The 17750-nt window shown below is 44.4% G+C and overlaps 1 protein-coding gene across 2 annotated transcripts; it reads right to left on the bottom strand.

Annotated features, from left to right (window-relative positions):
• Window positions 1-1042: 1042 nt before the first annotated feature.
• Window positions 1043-15936, bottom strand: LOC108111876 (protein sevenless). 2 transcript variants are annotated; one of them, XM_017221504.1, is made up of 12 exons: window positions 15867-15936; window positions 13202-14005; window positions 9217-9291; window positions 8587-8652; window positions 8036-8419; window positions 7734-7973; window positions 7341-7669; window positions 2636-7275; window positions 2298-2575; window positions 2039-2233; window positions 1532-1977; window positions 1043-1462 (listed from the first exon to the last, which is right to left on the bottom strand). In XM_017221504.1, exons 2-12 carry the CDS (start codon window positions 13865-13867, stop codon window positions 1174-1176), a joined length of 7608 nt encoding a protein of 2535 aa, XP_017076993.1. In that variant the 5' UTR covers window positions 13868-14005; window positions 15867-15936; the 3' UTR covers window positions 1043-1173. The 2 variants fall into 2 exon arrangements, with proteins under 2 accessions (XP_017076993.1, XP_017076994.1); XM_017221505.2 differs by having other exon boundaries at window positions 15555-15917.
• Between the last annotated feature and the right edge of the window lie 1814 nt (window positions 15937-17750).

Raw genomic sequence — 17750 nt, 5'->3', positions numbered from 1 at the left:
TTATAAATATATATTTCGTAGGATTAGAAATGGTTCCGAGAGGATTTAAGGCTGTTCCCTATAGTTTATCCATCAGAATGCAAAACTTCAAAACCTGAAAGCCGAAGATCAAGAACAGATTCCATACGTTTTATCTGGAAAGTGTTCTTATTGCATTCTATTTTTTATTGCATTCTATTTCTCAACACTGGTATCCTTAAGGCAGTCCTCACCGGGTTGTGCAATCTGTTTGTCCTGATCGAGAAGCTTGGCTTGACAGAAAGCTTCTCTGAGGTGGTCATTGAGATGGGCGGGCTAGACAAGCTGGAAAGTCTACTGATGCACGACAGCATGGTGGTCTACAAGAAGGCTAAGACCATAATATATGATTACATTATCATTCCGACGGCGACATTCTAGTTCGGTTTAAAAAGTTTCACAGTTATCACACTCCCTAACCTGTACTTGTATGTACTTGCATCGGAATTATATATATTTTTACATAAACACCTCGTTTCCTAACCTGTACTTATATGTACTTGCATCGGAATTATATATATTTTTACATAAACACCTCGTTTTACTCATATGATTTTCTACCATAACGTGACCACCATATCTTCGCGTTGGACTCGCTACCTAGCTCGGATCTTTAGGGTACTCTTTTGTTTCGTATCGCAGGCTTTTCTTGAAGCTTCTTTGAAAATGGCCAACAAAATGAGTAAGCCTCAAGTGCCCCTCCTTTAAGTGACCACCTAGTTGGACAGTCTACTCTAGATTCTTCATGCTTAATCCCAAAATTCCAGCTTTTATAGTTCCCGAGATCTCAGCCTTCGTACGGAGGAACGGACGGCAGGCGGACTCCGTCGAGAAATATAATATTCCCTAATGAAAATGTTTTAACATTTTTAAATTAAACAAGATTGGCATTTGAAAAATAAAGATTTTAACAAATTTAAAAACTAAATGGAGTTTTACAAATAAATAGTTTATAGTTTAAATTCGAAATTAAAACTTAAGGGCAATGGCTGACTGAAAAAATGTCTTTGTCCAAAGTTGCATCTTCCTTATGAACCATTTTATATTCTTTTATAGACATACAAATTAAAGTTAGTCTTAGATTAAGCGGAAAACTAAATCGTGGTTACAAAACCGACCACTTGCTTTGAGACGTCCTTTGTGAGGGAGTCCTTCTTAAAGCCTGGAGACACCCTCGTTGGCATACAGTGGCTTATCCTTTAGCGGCGCTTCCTGCAGCGTAAGATTCTCCGCCGTCGACTGCTCCTTTTGCTCCTGTGACTGTCCATCGAATCGCACCTTCAGCTCCGGCTTGGAGCTGCTGGCCGTCGTCGTATCTGCCATAGAAGATGCCATCTGGCTGCGTCGGAGATCGGTGCTAATGGCATGGAGGGTGTTGTAGCAGCGCCGAAAACTAGGCCGTTCCCAGGGATCCGTTCGCCAACAGAGCAGGAGGAGGGCATAACTGGAGTTGAGTGAATAATACAAGGTCTTAAGAAAATATATGTCACGAAGAAGATAACACTTGACTTACAGCTTTTCTGGGCACATGGGAGGCTGCTGGAGGCGTCCACCGTCCTTAACGTGTGCCAAGACCTCAAAGTTATTCCTCGCCGCGTACGGCTGCTGGCCGAGTGTAAGTATTTCCCAGCAAAGGACTCCGAAGGCCCACACGTCCGACTGCGTGGTGAAGAGTCCGTCCACAAGACTTTCCGGAGACATCCAGCGCACCGGTAGCAAGCCTTCGCCCTCCTTGCGATAGTAATCGCTTTTGTAGATGTCCCGCGCCAAACCAAAGTCTCCGATCTTTACTGTACGCCGCCGATCCGTACCGCCCGCCGACTCTGTGACCAAACAGTTTCGGCACGCTAAATCGCGATGCACGAAGTGCATATCCTCCAAGTAACTGCAACCGTTGGCCACGTCAATGCACATGGCCAAAAGTTCGGAAAGAGAGAGTCCTGTCACGGGTTGTGGTTCCTAGAAAGTTATAGGAAAATAATATCTCGTATCGTATTGATTCGAAATAAACTTAAATTACCTGCGTGCTGGTCGCCCGAGCGGCTCGTAGGTAGCTAAGTAGATCGCCGGCCTCCATGTGCTCCATGATCAGGGAGATGGACTCGGTGTCAAAGCAGATCCCCACCAGGCAAACAATGTTTTCGTGCTTGAAGTTGCTCATCAGCTGTGCTTCCTGAAGCAGCTCTGCAAATTCGCTGGCACCTTTTCGCAGGCTCTATAGGGTTAAGGCAGATCAACTGTCAATAGAAACGTGCCTGGTTTCCATGAAGATAACTCACCTTGATGGCCACTCGCTGTGGCTCTTCGGAGTCCTCTGTTTGCAGCTGACCCTCGTACACCTCTCCAAAGGCTCCGCTGCCCAGAAATCGAAGCAGCTTGAGTTGGCTCCAATTTATCTGGGGCAGCAGGGCGATATCAGCATCACTTAGCGTTGTGGAGAAGGCGCGATTCCTGGCGGCCATTAGCTGCTGTTGGGTCTGCAAGGTAGACAAGTTGCTCCAAATGCTGGGACGACTCTGCTGGAGCAGTTTCTTGGCACGCAACCGACGCTTTTGAACTGCAGGAGAGTGCCGGGAAGGATTAAAATATATTCAGCGGTTGTCCGAATATTTCTTACCTTTTCGGACGAGGACCAACGCCAGGACGCAGCTGGAAACGATGGCCGCCGGCGCAATGATGGCCAGGACCAGAGAGCCACGCTTTTCCGGCGAGACATAGGGCTCTGCCACCCGCTCGCTCTCCTCACTGAAAGGACCCCATCCGTGCTCTAGACTCCGGGCACGTACCCGGAAAAGGACCAACCTGCTCGAGTGCAGACTCTTGACGATGCAGCTCAGCTCGGTGGTGTTGCAGAAATCCAACCACTGGTCCTCCACTACTAAAGGTTCCTCGGCCCATGGCAGTTGCTCCAGCGATCCCCCGCTGTCGCGGCGTCTTCTTCTGCGCCTTCGGCGATTGTCGCTCCTCGCCTGCAAAGCCTCCAAATTGTAGAGAGCGATTGGAGCTCCATTACCTCGGGCCGGAGTCCAGGTAACGCGGAACACCTCCTCGGCAATGTGCTCCAATTGCGGTCTTCCCGGCGGACTGGGTGCATCCCCCAGCGTTTCGTAGACCTCCGCCGTGCCATGGTATAAGGGAGCTCCCGGATTGGCCGCATAGCCCAGGAGCAGACGACACTGGTATCTGGTGCGTGGCTGTAGTGGCTCCAGCACCATCTTTGTGTGGTTTCCGGCCACATTCCGCCGCAACTGCTCACCCGGTGAACGGCACTCAAGCTGCAGGGATCCCAGAGGGTCAGGCGTTCCTGCCCAGGTAAGACTTAGGGAATATGGCCCCAGCTCTAGGAGCTGTAGCTCCGGCAACTCGGTAAAACTTCGCACGTGCACCATAGCGCTGCTGTTGCTCTTGGTGGGCGTGGCATGGGCCAGAACCCAAAGGCGGTAGCCGGATCCAGGCTTGATTCCGGTCAACCGGTGGACACCCGCTGCCTCGAGACGACGCTCCCGCGGTTCCCATTCGTTTCGATCCTGGCCTTCTTCACCGTCCAGTTCCTGTTGCCAGTGCAGGGTATAGTAGACACTTTCACTGCGCAGGTGCTCCGGTGGCAACCAGCTGACCTCCAGTTCCCTGGGGCTCAGCACACGAACACTGAAGTTCCTTGGAGCCGATGGCGTGGCAAAGGCAGTGACGAGTTCCAGCGGCGGCAAAACAAGGGTGGGTAGTCCCAACTTCTTTTGGTAGTAACTGCTCAGAATTCCTGATAAACGATAACGAGTAAATGGCAGGAGATCGGTTATATTCAGGGATTCCCCAGCACCGAGCAGCCACTGTCCCAGGGGTTCGCCTGGCTGCTCCTGGGATCCATGCTCCTTGGCCAGAGTGAGATTCAATTGGTATCTGACACCAGGAACTGGCAACTGACAATCATCTAAGGCTTTGATGAAGGGCAGACTTAATCGGCATCTTCTCTCCTCGCAATCAGCGATATCTAGAAAAGATACGCCGGCAGGAGGAAGGAGCAGACAACTTTTGGGCGGATACGCCTGATAGTTGTGGGCCTGAAGCAGACGCACTTCCTCCGGTTCCAGTTCCACCATATACTCCAGCTGCTGGCGTCGGCGACCGTAGGCACGAATGCTCGAGTTTTTCAGAGCATAAAGGTACCCCGAGTCCTGGGCCAGTTGTCCGGCGATGGACTCCTCGCCTAACAAATTTAATTGGGCCCGCAAAGCGCTGGCCGTGCACAGCTGGCGGGCCACATCGTAGACACATAGCTTACCCTGGTGATCTACTAGGTTCAAGGTCTCGGATCCCGGCTCTAAGCTACCGGCATGCAGGCGGATCAGTGGCTGTACCGTGACCAACTCCAGTTCTGAGCCATCGGTTAGATTCCTACCCCTGAGGGAACCATTTCTCGGAGATCCTTGCTCGTACTCCAACCAGATCAGAGATCTAGCTTGGGGCAGGGCCACCAGATCCTTCAGCAGACGGCCCTTGGGCGTGCTCCACACTCGATTACCTTGCAAAATCTTGCCCCCAAAATTACAAAGATCCAGGCGATAGATGACCGCCGCCTGAGAAGCACTGGCATCCAGTTCTGCCCAGTAAACAATCCGCTGGACCCAGTCCACAGCCAAAGCCAAGACCTCGGCTCGCATCCTAGCCAACTTAGCTGGAGCTGCTCCGGGGATGTGGGTGAGGAGCTCTACGTGTTCATTGACCCACAGTAGCCTCTGTTCGCCTTCGATGATAGCCAGGTGCTCCACTGGACTGGCGGTATGGACAAGCCTCCTGCGATTCCTTGTGTCCAGGTCCAGTTCCCCAATAAACTCTGCATTGGCGTAGAGCAGGCGTGGCACCGCCTGCACTTCTGGTGCCACGTGGAGTGCATGACTAGCGGCTCCGGCCGCTGCTCCCGTAGCTGCCACTCGTGCCTCCACCTGAAAGTGATAAGTCTGGTCGGGTTGCAGGTGCTCCACACGAGCTTCTAAGGCACTCTGGTTAAGCCGAAGCTCCTCATGCAGCTCGGAACCCAGCCAGCAGCTGATGTGGTACTCCAATGCCTGCACTGGAGCCTCCTGGCCCTGCTCTGGGGCATCCCAACGGAGGACGGCACTCACATTTGTCTCCTGGAGCGCAGTGGCCAAACGCTCCACGAACACCCTTAGCCGACGAGGCTGGCTGGGAGCTGCCGGCGGTGTGGTGAGCTGCACCCGTGTGGTTTCACCACTTCTCCAAGCGGTACGCGGTGTAATGCTAATCTTCAACTGCAATTGCGCCTGCGGCAGTTGGGTAAGTCGGGCGAATGGAGTGGTCAAGTCCAGCGTCTGAAGTCTTTGACCGAACTCTAAGAGCAGACGATATGAGACACTATGGTTACCACCGGATGTCGAAGGTTGCCATCTAACATGGAAATCATCCCAATGCCCGTCGTCCAAACGTACGGTGTCCGGAGTCACGATCAAGGGAATAACCCCCTCATCCGGCGATGGAAGTGGTTGCTGATCCAACAACTGCAAGGCGGAAGCCGGAGAGGCTTCTTCCGGAGTCGGTATCTCCATAACATCTTCAGGAGCAGCCAAGCGTACCAAACGAGCCCTCCTGCCACTGCGCTCCAACCAGAGAAGTGCACCCAATGGTCTCAGGAGTTGTAAACTCTGGGGAATAGCTTGGAGGCCTTTCATTTGGTGAATCAACTTCACCGTATCACTGCTAGGGATCAAGGGAGATCGATAGAGACGTAAAGCGCCAGAACCAACCACCAACCAATAGAGCTCATCCTGATGGATGTCCAAAACAAAAGAGGCGATGCTACCCTCCAGTCCATTGGCTCGATAATAGGAAACAGCTTCGTCCGGGGTGGATCCGTGGCGGGAAAGATGTGTGCTGGTTGCATAGTACAGGTGACCGTGACGTGAATCGAATGCCAGAGAGCGGGCCTCGAAGATGGGCAGCAATTCCCGGCTGCCCGACCATGGATCCATACGCATCACACAGTTCCTAGCCAGGTCCGTCCAGTAGACTCTTCCGCCCCGCCAGTCATAGGTTACCGATCCAACGTGATGCAATGGCTCCGAGATCGGACATCCCCACTGGCTGTGCACTAGATTGATGCAATGCAACAGTCCCTGGCCACTTACATAGTATCCAACGCTTTCGTTCACCATGGTCATGGGTCCCGGTAGGCGCTCCAAACGTTCCTGCTGCACATGCAAACCCTCGCCGAGTTCGTCGGTCTGGAGCAGCTTTCCCTCTCGGCTTGACCATCTCAGCCGATGAGGACCTAGTGGCCACGTGCGGGCAGCCAGTGGGGCAGTCCATCCTCCTGGTTCTCCATCCGCATTTATGGCCCTCACGCGCAGCTGGTAGAGATTGTCCGGTTGCAAACGCTGCAAGCCAAAGAAGGGTCCACCAATATTTCGGATGTTAAAGGCACTTTGACTGGCCACGTCAAGAACTTCCAGTTCGTAGCTCCAGTTGCGAGCGGCATCTGCAGACTGATACGGATTGCGTTCTGGCTCCTTCCATGAGATCTTCGCAGCCTGAGATCCCAACAAGGCCTTTAAACTATGGGGTCTGCCTCCGACATTGGTCAGAGGTTGACTTTCAGGCACCAAGAGAATCATGGCCCAGCAGTCGGGTAAGTTCCTTAAAGGCCAGGAAGCACTAGCTCCCTGATTCTTTTGATCCACCAGGATTAGTTGACCAACCTCTGGAAGAAGCAAGTATCGACCTAGGAGAGCAAAGGTCTGCCAGACGGAGGATGAAGCTCCAGTTCCAGTCGGATGCTGTGGAAGCGGCAATGGATGCTTGTAACCACCATCGAAGCTAATCTCCAGGAATTTCCCTTCCTGCGGCAACATTAGGCGGATGAAGAAGTGTTGGGGCTGCACAATAAACCAACCCGGCTGCCTGATCCTCAACAGGCGATAGGCCATTCGACCATGCAAATCCTGACGCCACAGGGCTTCCTCATTCCTCCAGAATATATAGCCATTCAGGGCATCAACTTCTAGCTGCTCAACCGGCAGATCGAAGGATTTCCCCGATTCTTCAGCTGCTCCGCCCTCCAAATCCGTTCTAATTATCTGGAACTTTGATTGATTTCGATCTAGCGACTCCATGGCAAAATAGAGTCGATGATGCAGCCAGTCAAAGCTCAGCCTGCGGGGTACTAAACGCCCACTGGAGATGTTACCCAGATCCAGCTTTAGCTTCTGGGCCGGGCTCATCATCTGTCCTGACTCAAATTTCAAGCTAGAAGGTGATAAATCGATATTATTAATATTAACATTATATTTATCGAAAAGGATCCTGCTTACGTTCGCAATTCACCATGGACATCAAGTAGCCACAATTGTTGCTCTTGCCTTGACCAGGCGATATCAGCTAGTTCCTCTTGCGACTGATATATCATTGAACTCTCCCCTGCTGGCTCTAGAGATTGCCAAAGCACAGCCCTTCGTCCGGCCAAAAGGATACCTTCGGTTAAATCCTTTACAGGCCTATCATTTCGGGCGGGATGCGTTTCTGCAAACCCCTTGGCTATCGGACCCTCACCCTGCTTATTGATCATCGTCAGTTCTAATGTATAGTTGGTGCCCGACTGAAGCTGGGAAAAGATGAAACTTCCACGCCCAGCTGGAACCAGCTGAAAATTGAAAATGATTCTTTAAAGGGAAAATGCCAAAAAGATGAAGGGTTAGATGCCTCACCTGCTCAATTGTTCGGTTGCCCTCGAAGGAGCTAAGGCGCAGGTGGTATCCCTCGACGGGTCCATTGGTGAAACGACCAGGATGCCAGTGGACTGCCAGATGACTGTCGTCCAGACTCAAAAAGTGCTCGATAACCGGAGCCGAAATGGGTGCGCCCTCGGGAGGTGTTTGATAGGCGGGCGTGGCTGGGGAGTAGAGTACGTCGTCTCCGTTCTCGCCAAATGGCAACTCGAAGCGGAACTGTAAATATTTATAATAATTAATATTAATTAATATTATTAATAATAATAATTCTAGCTTACCCTATACTGGGTGTACGGTATGAGGGCTTCGAGGATCTCACAAACGAAGTACTCATCACAGTCGTAGTCAGCTAGATTAAACCAGGCGCTGGAACCCCCAGCCTGGTCTTCCTGCTCCAGATCCTGTTCCTCTCCGTGATGATCTACGTACTGGTACTGGATGTTAAAGGGCCGACTGGACAGGTAGTGTTCCGGAAAATGCATTGCCCAGCGAATAGTAAGCGGCGTGGTCTGTCCGTCTGACCGCGGAGCCCGCTCCAGCTGCGGCTGGGTTAGTTCCACCAAGTAGCTAATGGCTAGTCGCTGAAGGTGCCAATAGTCTCGCTGGGCCATCTCACAGGCTCCGATGCAGGGCATGTCGAAAGGGTAGAACTGAAGAGACATCTGCGGGCGGGCCAAAAGGGGAAAAAACGAAGGCGGTCAGACTGGATCTGGAGCTGGATCTGGATCTGGGTATGAGTATGTGTACGAGGATAAGGTTCGGGTTAGGGGATTGAGGTCAGGATTGTGTTCTAGGAAAGGATGAATATTGGTGATGGGCTGCCACTTACGCAGGCCTCGTGGCACGGCTCCAGCTCCTTGAGGGCTCGATACCATTGGGCGCAGCCCTTGGCGCACTGCGGAAAGACATGGATATAAGTCATTATTATAGAAGTCAATTCATATGGATCCTAAATGGGTTAAGAACACGTTGAGGAATATCGAGAAAAGACACGACAAGCAATGGCCCACTATTAGAGACCCTTCAGTTTCCCAGAGATCAGGATCCGTTTAAGATCAGGCACAGCAACAAGGGCTTTTCATGCCAAAAAAATGAATTAGTAAATTCACATTTTAAAATCATTTTATAGAAAAAAGTTCATGAAATTTATGGTAAAGAGTAAATTTTGCCAACTTAATAATGACGATAGTGCCATCAAGTAAAACGTTGAAAGCGGGAATGGGTAAGGAGCCCAGGATGAGAACCAAACTAGGACGAGGATTGCTCATGAAGATCCTGTTCGATGGCTTCCTCAGTGGCCTGGAGAAGGAGAATGACTGGCAGAGGATTATGCATTTTGAGTTCGTGTCCAATTGATCTTAACAAGTGTGGTCAACCCAGAGCGTGAACTCAGGTGTCGGATTACCTATACCCTATCCCATTTCATTACCCCCGGCACCGCCGAATCCCTCTGACTTACGCGTGTTTTGTAGCACTTCTCCCCGTTGTCCGCCTTGTCACATTGTATCCCAAACTCGTCCAGAAACAGATCCTCCTGGAAAGGGATATAAATAACAAGAAATGTGAAAGCAATTAGTATCTTTTTTTTTTTTTTTGGTTTTTTGTTTTTTTTGGGTTCTTGGGAACGGAAGTTGCGGTAAGTTTGTATGGGAAAAAAGCCGAATGACCGCATATCTAAAACAATAGCCTTGCCAATGGCTCAATTATTCCGATAAATTATCATTGGTGAGCAGGGAAAGACTTTGAGCTTTGCACATAACATAAACAGATATATATGTATACTCTTGATTAAATGGTTTTTGTTTACATATGTATACATACTCCTATGTATACATAAATATTGTTTGCTTTTTTTTTTTAGATTTCCGAGAAGCACTGTTGCTGCATAAATTGAATAGAAACAAGTTTACCGCGCTTGGCCGAAATCCATTTGCATACCCTAGACTTTGACTAGCCAAGGGTTAGACAGACATACCGGCTCGAAACGGGGTCAACCATGCAAAACTTGAAGGTGGTGATGATGAGGCACCAAAATAAGCCTAAGAACTCATCAAAACAACACCTATAAAACTTAACTAGCTAGAAAAGCAATTTGATAGTTGCCAAAATAGATTCGTTTAGGCACTCTGATTAAATATTGGTTGGATTTTATTGGTTTAATAAATTAAAATATTGCCTAATAAAAGATCTACCATTATTGTTTTACCTAAATTTAGCCTTTCAAAATTTACAAAATCTCATCCAGCAGAAAGTTTAGGAACATTTTTCGGTTAAGTGAAAACTAATCTGTACTTTAGTTTTGGTCAGGAAAATGCACAATCGTTTTAGTTGCTAAACGAAAGGAGAAATAATAAAAGCAAGTACTTAAAATACAATTTAGTCCATTTAGAGGTAATACAACCCCACACCAACTTCCTCTTTCTCCATGCACCAATTACAAACTCCTAAAAATGGCCAAAAAACTTTGTTAATTGTGTTGCCTTGGCTTGCTAAATGGACTAGTAATTACCAAGGGATTTCCCCTCACGCACACGGATTTGGATTTCCCTCAGCCAACCACACACACACACACACACACGCACACTCCCTTTTCTAAAGTATTTTTCTGGTGTTTGTGTTTTCCTTTTTTTTTCGCACACGCGTCAATTTAATTTAGAATTCTACGTAATATTTTATTAATTTAGCTTGATTGGCTTTTTCACAAACAGAAATAGCTCTCCCTCCGTTCTCCTTTCTCAATTCTCCCCTCTACATTCTCCATTCTCCTAACAAATAAAATAAAAAGAGAAAATCTTGAGAAGAAGACGAAAGCCTGGGCCAGAGCCTGGGGTCTGAGACTAATTGGCATTGGGGGTTTTCATGTCGTCATTGCTCATCTTTTGTTGTACAATTTCTATTACATTAACTCGGAAGCCGACCCACACACACACACACATACAGTCATTAAAAAGGGGGCGGTCTGGTGGGCTGGGGGCTGGGAAGGCCGCCGCCAGACTGGGTTGGTGTGTTATTGACACCATTATTGTGCCATTGTTGTTGCTGCCGTCAGGCTCGGGAAAAGCAAGCTTAAGGAAAATACACTTGAGAAGTGATGAGCGCACACACAGCACGGCCTAAAATTATAGTTGTAAGAAAAGGGAAGAAATTCTAGAAAATTATAAAAGAAAATATAAGAAGGATGTACATTCGGGCTGAATTAATTTTCATATCAAAAAGCAAGCAATTTCTGTTGAATAAAGTAATGAAATCTTGTATTAAGTTTTAAAGTAACATATCTAATAAAGCATCTATCGAGACTTTTTTATAATGAAACAAACGAGTTATCATTAAAAGTAAATAAATATTTTTCTAATACTTGTTAATGGCCCTATTAATTGCACCTCGATTGTTAGAAGGGGCTACCTACATATAGACATAAATTGACTAAACATTTTGCTCACTCTCGATTCCAACAAGGCAAAACATCTTAATAAAATTTCTTTTGTTCGCAACGAGATTCTAGGTTATGAGAAAGCCAGTTACGTGGAACTTTTGGTCTAGTGACCAACTCAAACGATTAAGCTAAATAATACTTCTAAGTTAAGATTAAGAAATATTATAGATTTACAATAATTTGTTTTGTGCAAAATATATCAATCTTAATACATAATTTTCAATATGAAACACTCCGAAAATGAGCCAATAAATCATTGTGAATAACCATGTGGTGGTCATTAAGTTGAATCCAATCCTCTGACACAATCCCTTCTCGTATTCTCAATCCCAGCGCAAAACTCGCTCGGTTATCATTAATTTTAATTGGTAAGGGGCTGGCATTACAGTAGTGTCGAATTGCGGATTACTGAAATGGCGCTTTCCTAATGAATGAAGTGCAAGTGGAGCCACTGATTAACATGCAGATGCAGAGTACTCCTATTACACACTCCCCGCGATAATATAGTAATTACTGTCCGCACATTTACACAGCACAAAATACTGGTGTACTGGTGTACATATGGGGCTGGGGGTAGGGTAGTAGAAATGCTGACGCACTCCCACACAGACACACACACACAACAAACATATGTACTTCAACATTTTAGCTTTGTTCAGCAAAGTACAGTGGAGCTTCAAGTACGTAGACATCTACTATTCTGTAATCTTAAGGGTAGTAAAGATTAAAAATGATCAAACTTTTGATAGGAAAACCATAACAAATTTTTAATTTTTAAGGTTTTTAGATTAAAAACCCTTATTTTTCGGAACATTTCATATATTTCTTTATAGCTTTTCTTTACTTTACATACATCACATAACATTTGTGACCCAATATACAACCTCTGAACTCTAACCATCCGCATTTCCAACATGAACATGAAAATTTACCAAATAAACGAAGTCGAGCGACTGCATAATTAAAATCATTTTTAATTAAGCTCTTCAGGAATTTAAGCAGAAGCGTATAAATGATGAATATATATAGAGTATATAGGTGAGATATAGAATATTGGGCTGGCAGTTTGTGGATCACAGCCATATCCATGGCTGTACGAGGCGGGCGACATCGCCCAAATGCCAGATAAAACACACCCACTCAGTATGCAAATTGCAATAAAGCCAAGGAGGAGCCAAAGGGGGGGATGTAGAGCTAACCCAAATAATGAGAAAGATTCTAATCCCGATCTGGTGAGCTAAATGGTGTGAGTTTTGGTATGTTAAACAACCGGCAACGGCAAATTGAAATGTCACTTCATTCAGCCCACAGTCATCGTCGTAATCACCGACTTGACGATCTTCAATTATACATATCATTTAATTAGTTGTGCGAGTAAGCGATTAACTACCACTGAACAATCGGAAAATTCATTCAGAGTCAGTGGTTAATGTCTAAACTAAAAAAAAAAAAAAACTAGTTTGAGCTACGTGCTGATGTAGCTTACTTGGCACTGCACTTGTTCACATTGTTTTCTGATTTTCAGCGATATCGTTGACATATGCAAAACTACGAGTAAACATTTCACGCCCGAATGTCGCTTTTTTCTTCGTCTGACGGCTGATGGATGTTGGTTAGCCCTGAAACCTAGAATTTTTTATGTGTTTTTTAATGGAATACAAATATATCTCATTAGCTATTTTACACTAATCCAAGGATATAGCAAAAACAGGACATGAAGTGCATGTCAATTTGTACCTTTTTTAAGCAATAGTCTCCCTGCCAAATATCTATTCCAGAATGTACTAAATGTTCTTTAAAGTTTTTAGCTTTAAAAAGTAGTTTATAATCTGATAATTATGAATTCTAAGCTTTAAAAACATAAAGAACTAGGAAATTTAAGGCTTCGCAGAAAATGTAAACTTTCTTTTACCGTTAAAACCACTAACCAAAAAAGTAAAAACAGAGCCTCACATGTTCTTCTTTTTCTTGCCAGTTTTTATCATAAAAATTTAAAAAAAAATGTACTCACCTCAACAATACATCGCTGGACACAATCCCGTGTAACCCGTTCAAGGACGACTCGCTCGTCAACACCATGCAGTTCCTCCGGCAAATCCCGTTCCGAATGTGAATCCGCTGAAGATGGGGGAGCCCGGGGTCTGCTACTAATGGCGATGCCCTCGACAATGCTGGGCGGATCGGCGGCGGCATGTTTGTGCCAGATGGCAACCTTTTCCACGACATCGCTATCCAGTTTGGGACGGAGCAGGCCTATTTGGTCCTTGGTTACGGGCTCGGGACTCTGATGTACCGAATAGTTGTGGGATCGACAGACATCGCAGCAGATCGAAAGAAGAATCAGCAGGAGGAGATTGATGATGAGGATAGTGGATATGCCACCGTGGCCATCCTGACCGCTGGCCATTTGGCGACCCAAACGTGCCAGTTGCTGGCGGAGATCGAAGCTTCTGCTCTGCTGACGGACAACAATCTTGCTGGGCGAACCATTTGGGGAATGGGAATAAGGAGCCTGGTGGTTGATATAAGTGGTGGACATCTTGGTATTCACATTCACCGCGATCTTTACATTAAAGCTGATATTCAGTCTCTTTGTGGGAGCTGAACTCTTTGGCTGTTTTGCTGAGTCCCGTTGATCCGGCTGTTGATCTACATTTTGGTGCCAAAACATAGTCATCGAAGCGGGAACAACAATCGAACTTCACCCCTTGCGATTTCTTTAATTGGCTTTCAATTTTTTTCTATCGTTTATCGATTATCGTTGGTTTCTTTGGTGGAAGTTACATTTTAGCGCCGCATTTGACTGAAATCGAAACTGCAAAACAAACAAAACAAAAACAAACCAAAAAAATATAGGGAGTTAAAACAAAAACACACAGAAATAAAATTCAGATTTTAAATTTGAAAGTCAAAAAACCGATTGAATGGGAAATGTAAGGTGCACAAGCTAATTTCCATATTATGCTAATTCAAAAAACCCAGAACGAGAACTTGATTAACAAAGATTGGCAAGCCCTATATTCTGGATACCCTGTTATTTGGTATATTTGTAATAAAAATTATAAATATATAATGAACAATGAGCGCTTTTCTTTGAAATCCTTAAGAAAACTCCTAACTTTGATTTTATAGAATTACAAGACATTTTAATGCCCATCAAAGTTTATTTATAAGGCTATACCAGGTGCCTGAACCTGATAATTTGCAAATATTTACAATACTCGTATATCATTATAGCAACTAATGTCTCATCAATTGACAGTCAAGTACTGTGTTTACAATGTGCCAATTCTGGCCTTACAAAATGCGCTATTACTGTCATCTTTGTCGGACCTTCAATTAAGTGACAGGTTTTAGTTCTATTGTTAAGCCATTGTTAAGGGTATTTGAAATGAATAATAAATATGTAAATGCATTTGGTAACATATGCTTATTGCAGAGGGAGTTGTCTGCTTTATATACTCGTATAATATATATTATATTAAAAACCAATCAAATGTAAACTAAAAGTGAATATACCCCAACTTAAAGATCAGATAACTCATTTACCAGGCAACTCAAAGGTTCAATGAACATTTCTGGCGCGATAACTCGGGTAAACACCTGAGAAACTTTATTGATAATCAAAAATCCTGATGATCTCAACTCGCTTTAGATTATTTTAAACACCAACCATACAGGACATGGTCATGGTCCAATCAATATTGAGTCTGCATAATCAGCTAGCCAAGCGACAAGTTTCAATTAACATGGCATAATGCATGGCCAATAAGTCACGCCCCTTTGCCAGACACCAACCGAACGGGCGTAGCGATAGTGGGAGTGGCCATAAACAAATTTATCCTCATTAAGATGCACAGAACACATTCGACGGACGGCGAATAATCGAGCGGAGTCTCTTTCAAAAACGGAAATCCCTTTGGCCGCAAGTTCAACCCAGCGAAAAAAAAACAAAAACAAAAACAAATAATAGTTAATTGCACTTTAATTTCATATTTACCAGGAACAACAAAAACAGCTCACTGAAAATGTTAATTAAATTGCTCCGACGAGAGCAGCAGACTAGACTAGGGCAAAACCAAAAACAAAACAAAAACTGAAAATAAATTGAAATTAAAATTGAATAAACCGGGCGAAATGGTGAAAACATGAAAGATCACAGCGGATTAATTGCATTAAAGTTATTCAGTAAATTTTATGCAAATGCAAGCCAGCAGAGTTTTTGCATTAATTAGCTAAAGGTATAGTACAATATTTATATATCATTATCGAACGTGTTGGTAAGTCAAAAAGTCAAGCGAGTATCAGAGACCGGAGTTGGAGATAGATCCATAAACCGGGTATTCGAAGCCTTAAACTCTCACCCACATTTCGCTCAGCTCGCGCTTCAGTCGCTGTTGTCGCTGAAGTAGTTAAGCGCTGTTGACGCGCTTTAATTCAATTTATTGTTGATTTGAGCAGCTTAATTGCATTTTATTGTTGCATTTGGTTGCCCCAACTCAAAAGCTACTTCACACACACACCACAGCACTTTGCACGTGAAAAAAAAAAACAGTCATATATTAGGAGCTCCGGGAAGAAGAAGGGTATTAAGAGATCAAAAAAGCATATGTAACCATTATGATTTGAGTGTATTAAAGTGAATTTATATCCAAGAGAACAAGAGCACAACTCACTCGACGAAATGTCGCAGATATCTGAAAAATATGAGCGTTACGTACTGCGCAGTGGCGCGATCGGAGCAGAACTGATTTGCCGGCGAGCGGCGGGCTTTAACCGAGCCCCAAGTCCAAGTCCAACCCCCAGTTTGAGTATCTGAGTATCTGAGAATCGGTTACCGAATACAATCGAAACCGAAACAGAAGCAGAAATTGAAACTGAAACTGAAACGAGACGATGAGCACCGCAACACACCGAACCCATTGATCTTTGGTGTGCTTTTGTATTTTCTTTTTTTTTTTTTTGATTTTTTAATGACGCAGTGAGGATCGCGTCACGGTTAGGGCAACCCCTAAACTGTATGTGAATGAGGTTCAATACCGTTTTTTATCTTTGGGTCAAAGCTCAGTCGTCTCAGTCATATCGTCGCCAATCGATCGGCATAGCCCTTCATCAGATACACTTATCAGTCAACATAATCCAATCATCTTTATAGGGTAAGTTATTATCTAATATCTTAGTTAAGGCAAGCCTTTAAGATAGAGGAATACTGATTAATGATATAGTACATCAGGGGTGCTTAAAATCGACTTACGGCGGAGCATTTACTAGCACAAATAAAAGAAAGCTTGCACATATTTAGTGACGTTTTTATGTTGGTTGGCAGCAGTGCACTGAGAGAAATAAAATCATCACTCCTTTTACTGACCTTTTCCGGACCCGCCAAATGCGAAATATGATCAAAATTGCAATCAGAAGGTATAAGGAATGAATTTCAGTGTAAGTGCTCGAAGATGTTCCAGGAAGAAACAAGAATAAAATTTATTGCATTTGGTGACGTAATTAGGCGGAAAGGGGAAAACGAAAAATTGTTAGTGTAATATCGCCGCGAGGGCTCAAAGCTTATCGGCGACCAAGTCCCTATGCTCCGAGCATTTACAAAAACCTACTTACTTTTACCTAAGGAATCAACAAACGCTCAAATACTTTGCCATAAGGTAAGTTTTCAGAAAGTATCTTTTAACTTCAAAAGCACCAACTCCTCCATTCCAGACACCCAACTTTATATAAGAAGTTTGTTATATGAACAATCGGTTCAGAAATTTGTATAAAATCTGCAAGAATATCAAAAAACTTATACAATTTTAAAGCAAAACAAATATGGAATCAAAGTACATAGGAAATAAGAGTAGGGAAAACCAACTTGCTTGTCCGCCTTATGAAGTTTCATTCCCCAATAAACAAAAGTGGCGGAAAATTTGATTGAATTCATTAAACTGTGTTTCTTTATGAGCTCATTTAACTGAGCCTTAATATTATTCGTAATTTGATTATTGAAGCTAATTGATCACATTAATTAAATTCAAGACCATCAGAAACTAAGAGAGATATATTGCTCAATCTAATAATATATTATGCCTTTGAAAGTAAAAGAAAAGTAAGAGCTTTAGGTAAACATCGCAATAAACATATACAAAACGTCATTAAATGAACTCAGAATGGGTATGTAAGTATTTAAGGTATGTATAAATAAGAAATAGTTTGATAAATACTTACTTTAATTAGAACTTAATGTTACACTAGCCTTTAAAACTTCAATATATATTAACTTCCCTCATAAAATTTTAAAATGTTGATTTTGTGACTCAGCTAAGAAGTATGCAACGCATTGAACGAATTTTCAGCAATCGGAAAATAGGCCACATTTCTTAAGACAAATTTTTTGTAAATGATGACTCATTCTGCTGAAAATGGAAACTGAAAAATGAAGCAGAATGTAAAAGGTCTTCGTGACAGTTTCCGTTTCCGTTTCCGTCACCAAACCCAAGTTCAAGTGGATTTTGGCCCCGGAAAAGATGTCCCACAAGCTGCAGTCGTGCGAACATTTCTCTACATTTCTC

The sequence above is a fragment of the Drosophila eugracilis genome, unplaced genomic scaffold (genome assembly GCF_018153835.1).
Source record: "Drosophila eugracilis isolate 14026-0451.02 unplaced genomic scaffold, ASM1815383v1 contig_2155, whole genome shotgun sequence".
NCBI classification, from domain to species: domain Eukaryota; kingdom Metazoa; phylum Arthropoda; class Insecta; order Diptera; family Drosophilidae; genus Drosophila; species Drosophila eugracilis.
The sequence above is the reverse complement of the archived record's forward strand: the minus strand, read 5'-3'. Positions and strand labels throughout refer to the sequence as shown.

Coding starts and splice junctions, on each gene's coding strand:
- LOC108111876 (XM_017221504.1), bottom strand. CDS start 13,867: ATGACTATGTTTTGGCACCAAAATGTAGATCAACAGCCGGATCAACGG. Junction 8,653..9,216: donor AGAAGTGCTACAAAACACGC/GTAAGTCAGAGG, acceptor GTCTTTCCGCAG/TGCGCCAAGGGCTGCGCCCA. Junction 7,670..7,733: donor GCAACCGAACAATTGAGCAG/GTGAGGCATCTA, acceptor TTCAATTTTCAG/CTGGTTCCAGCTGGGCGTGG.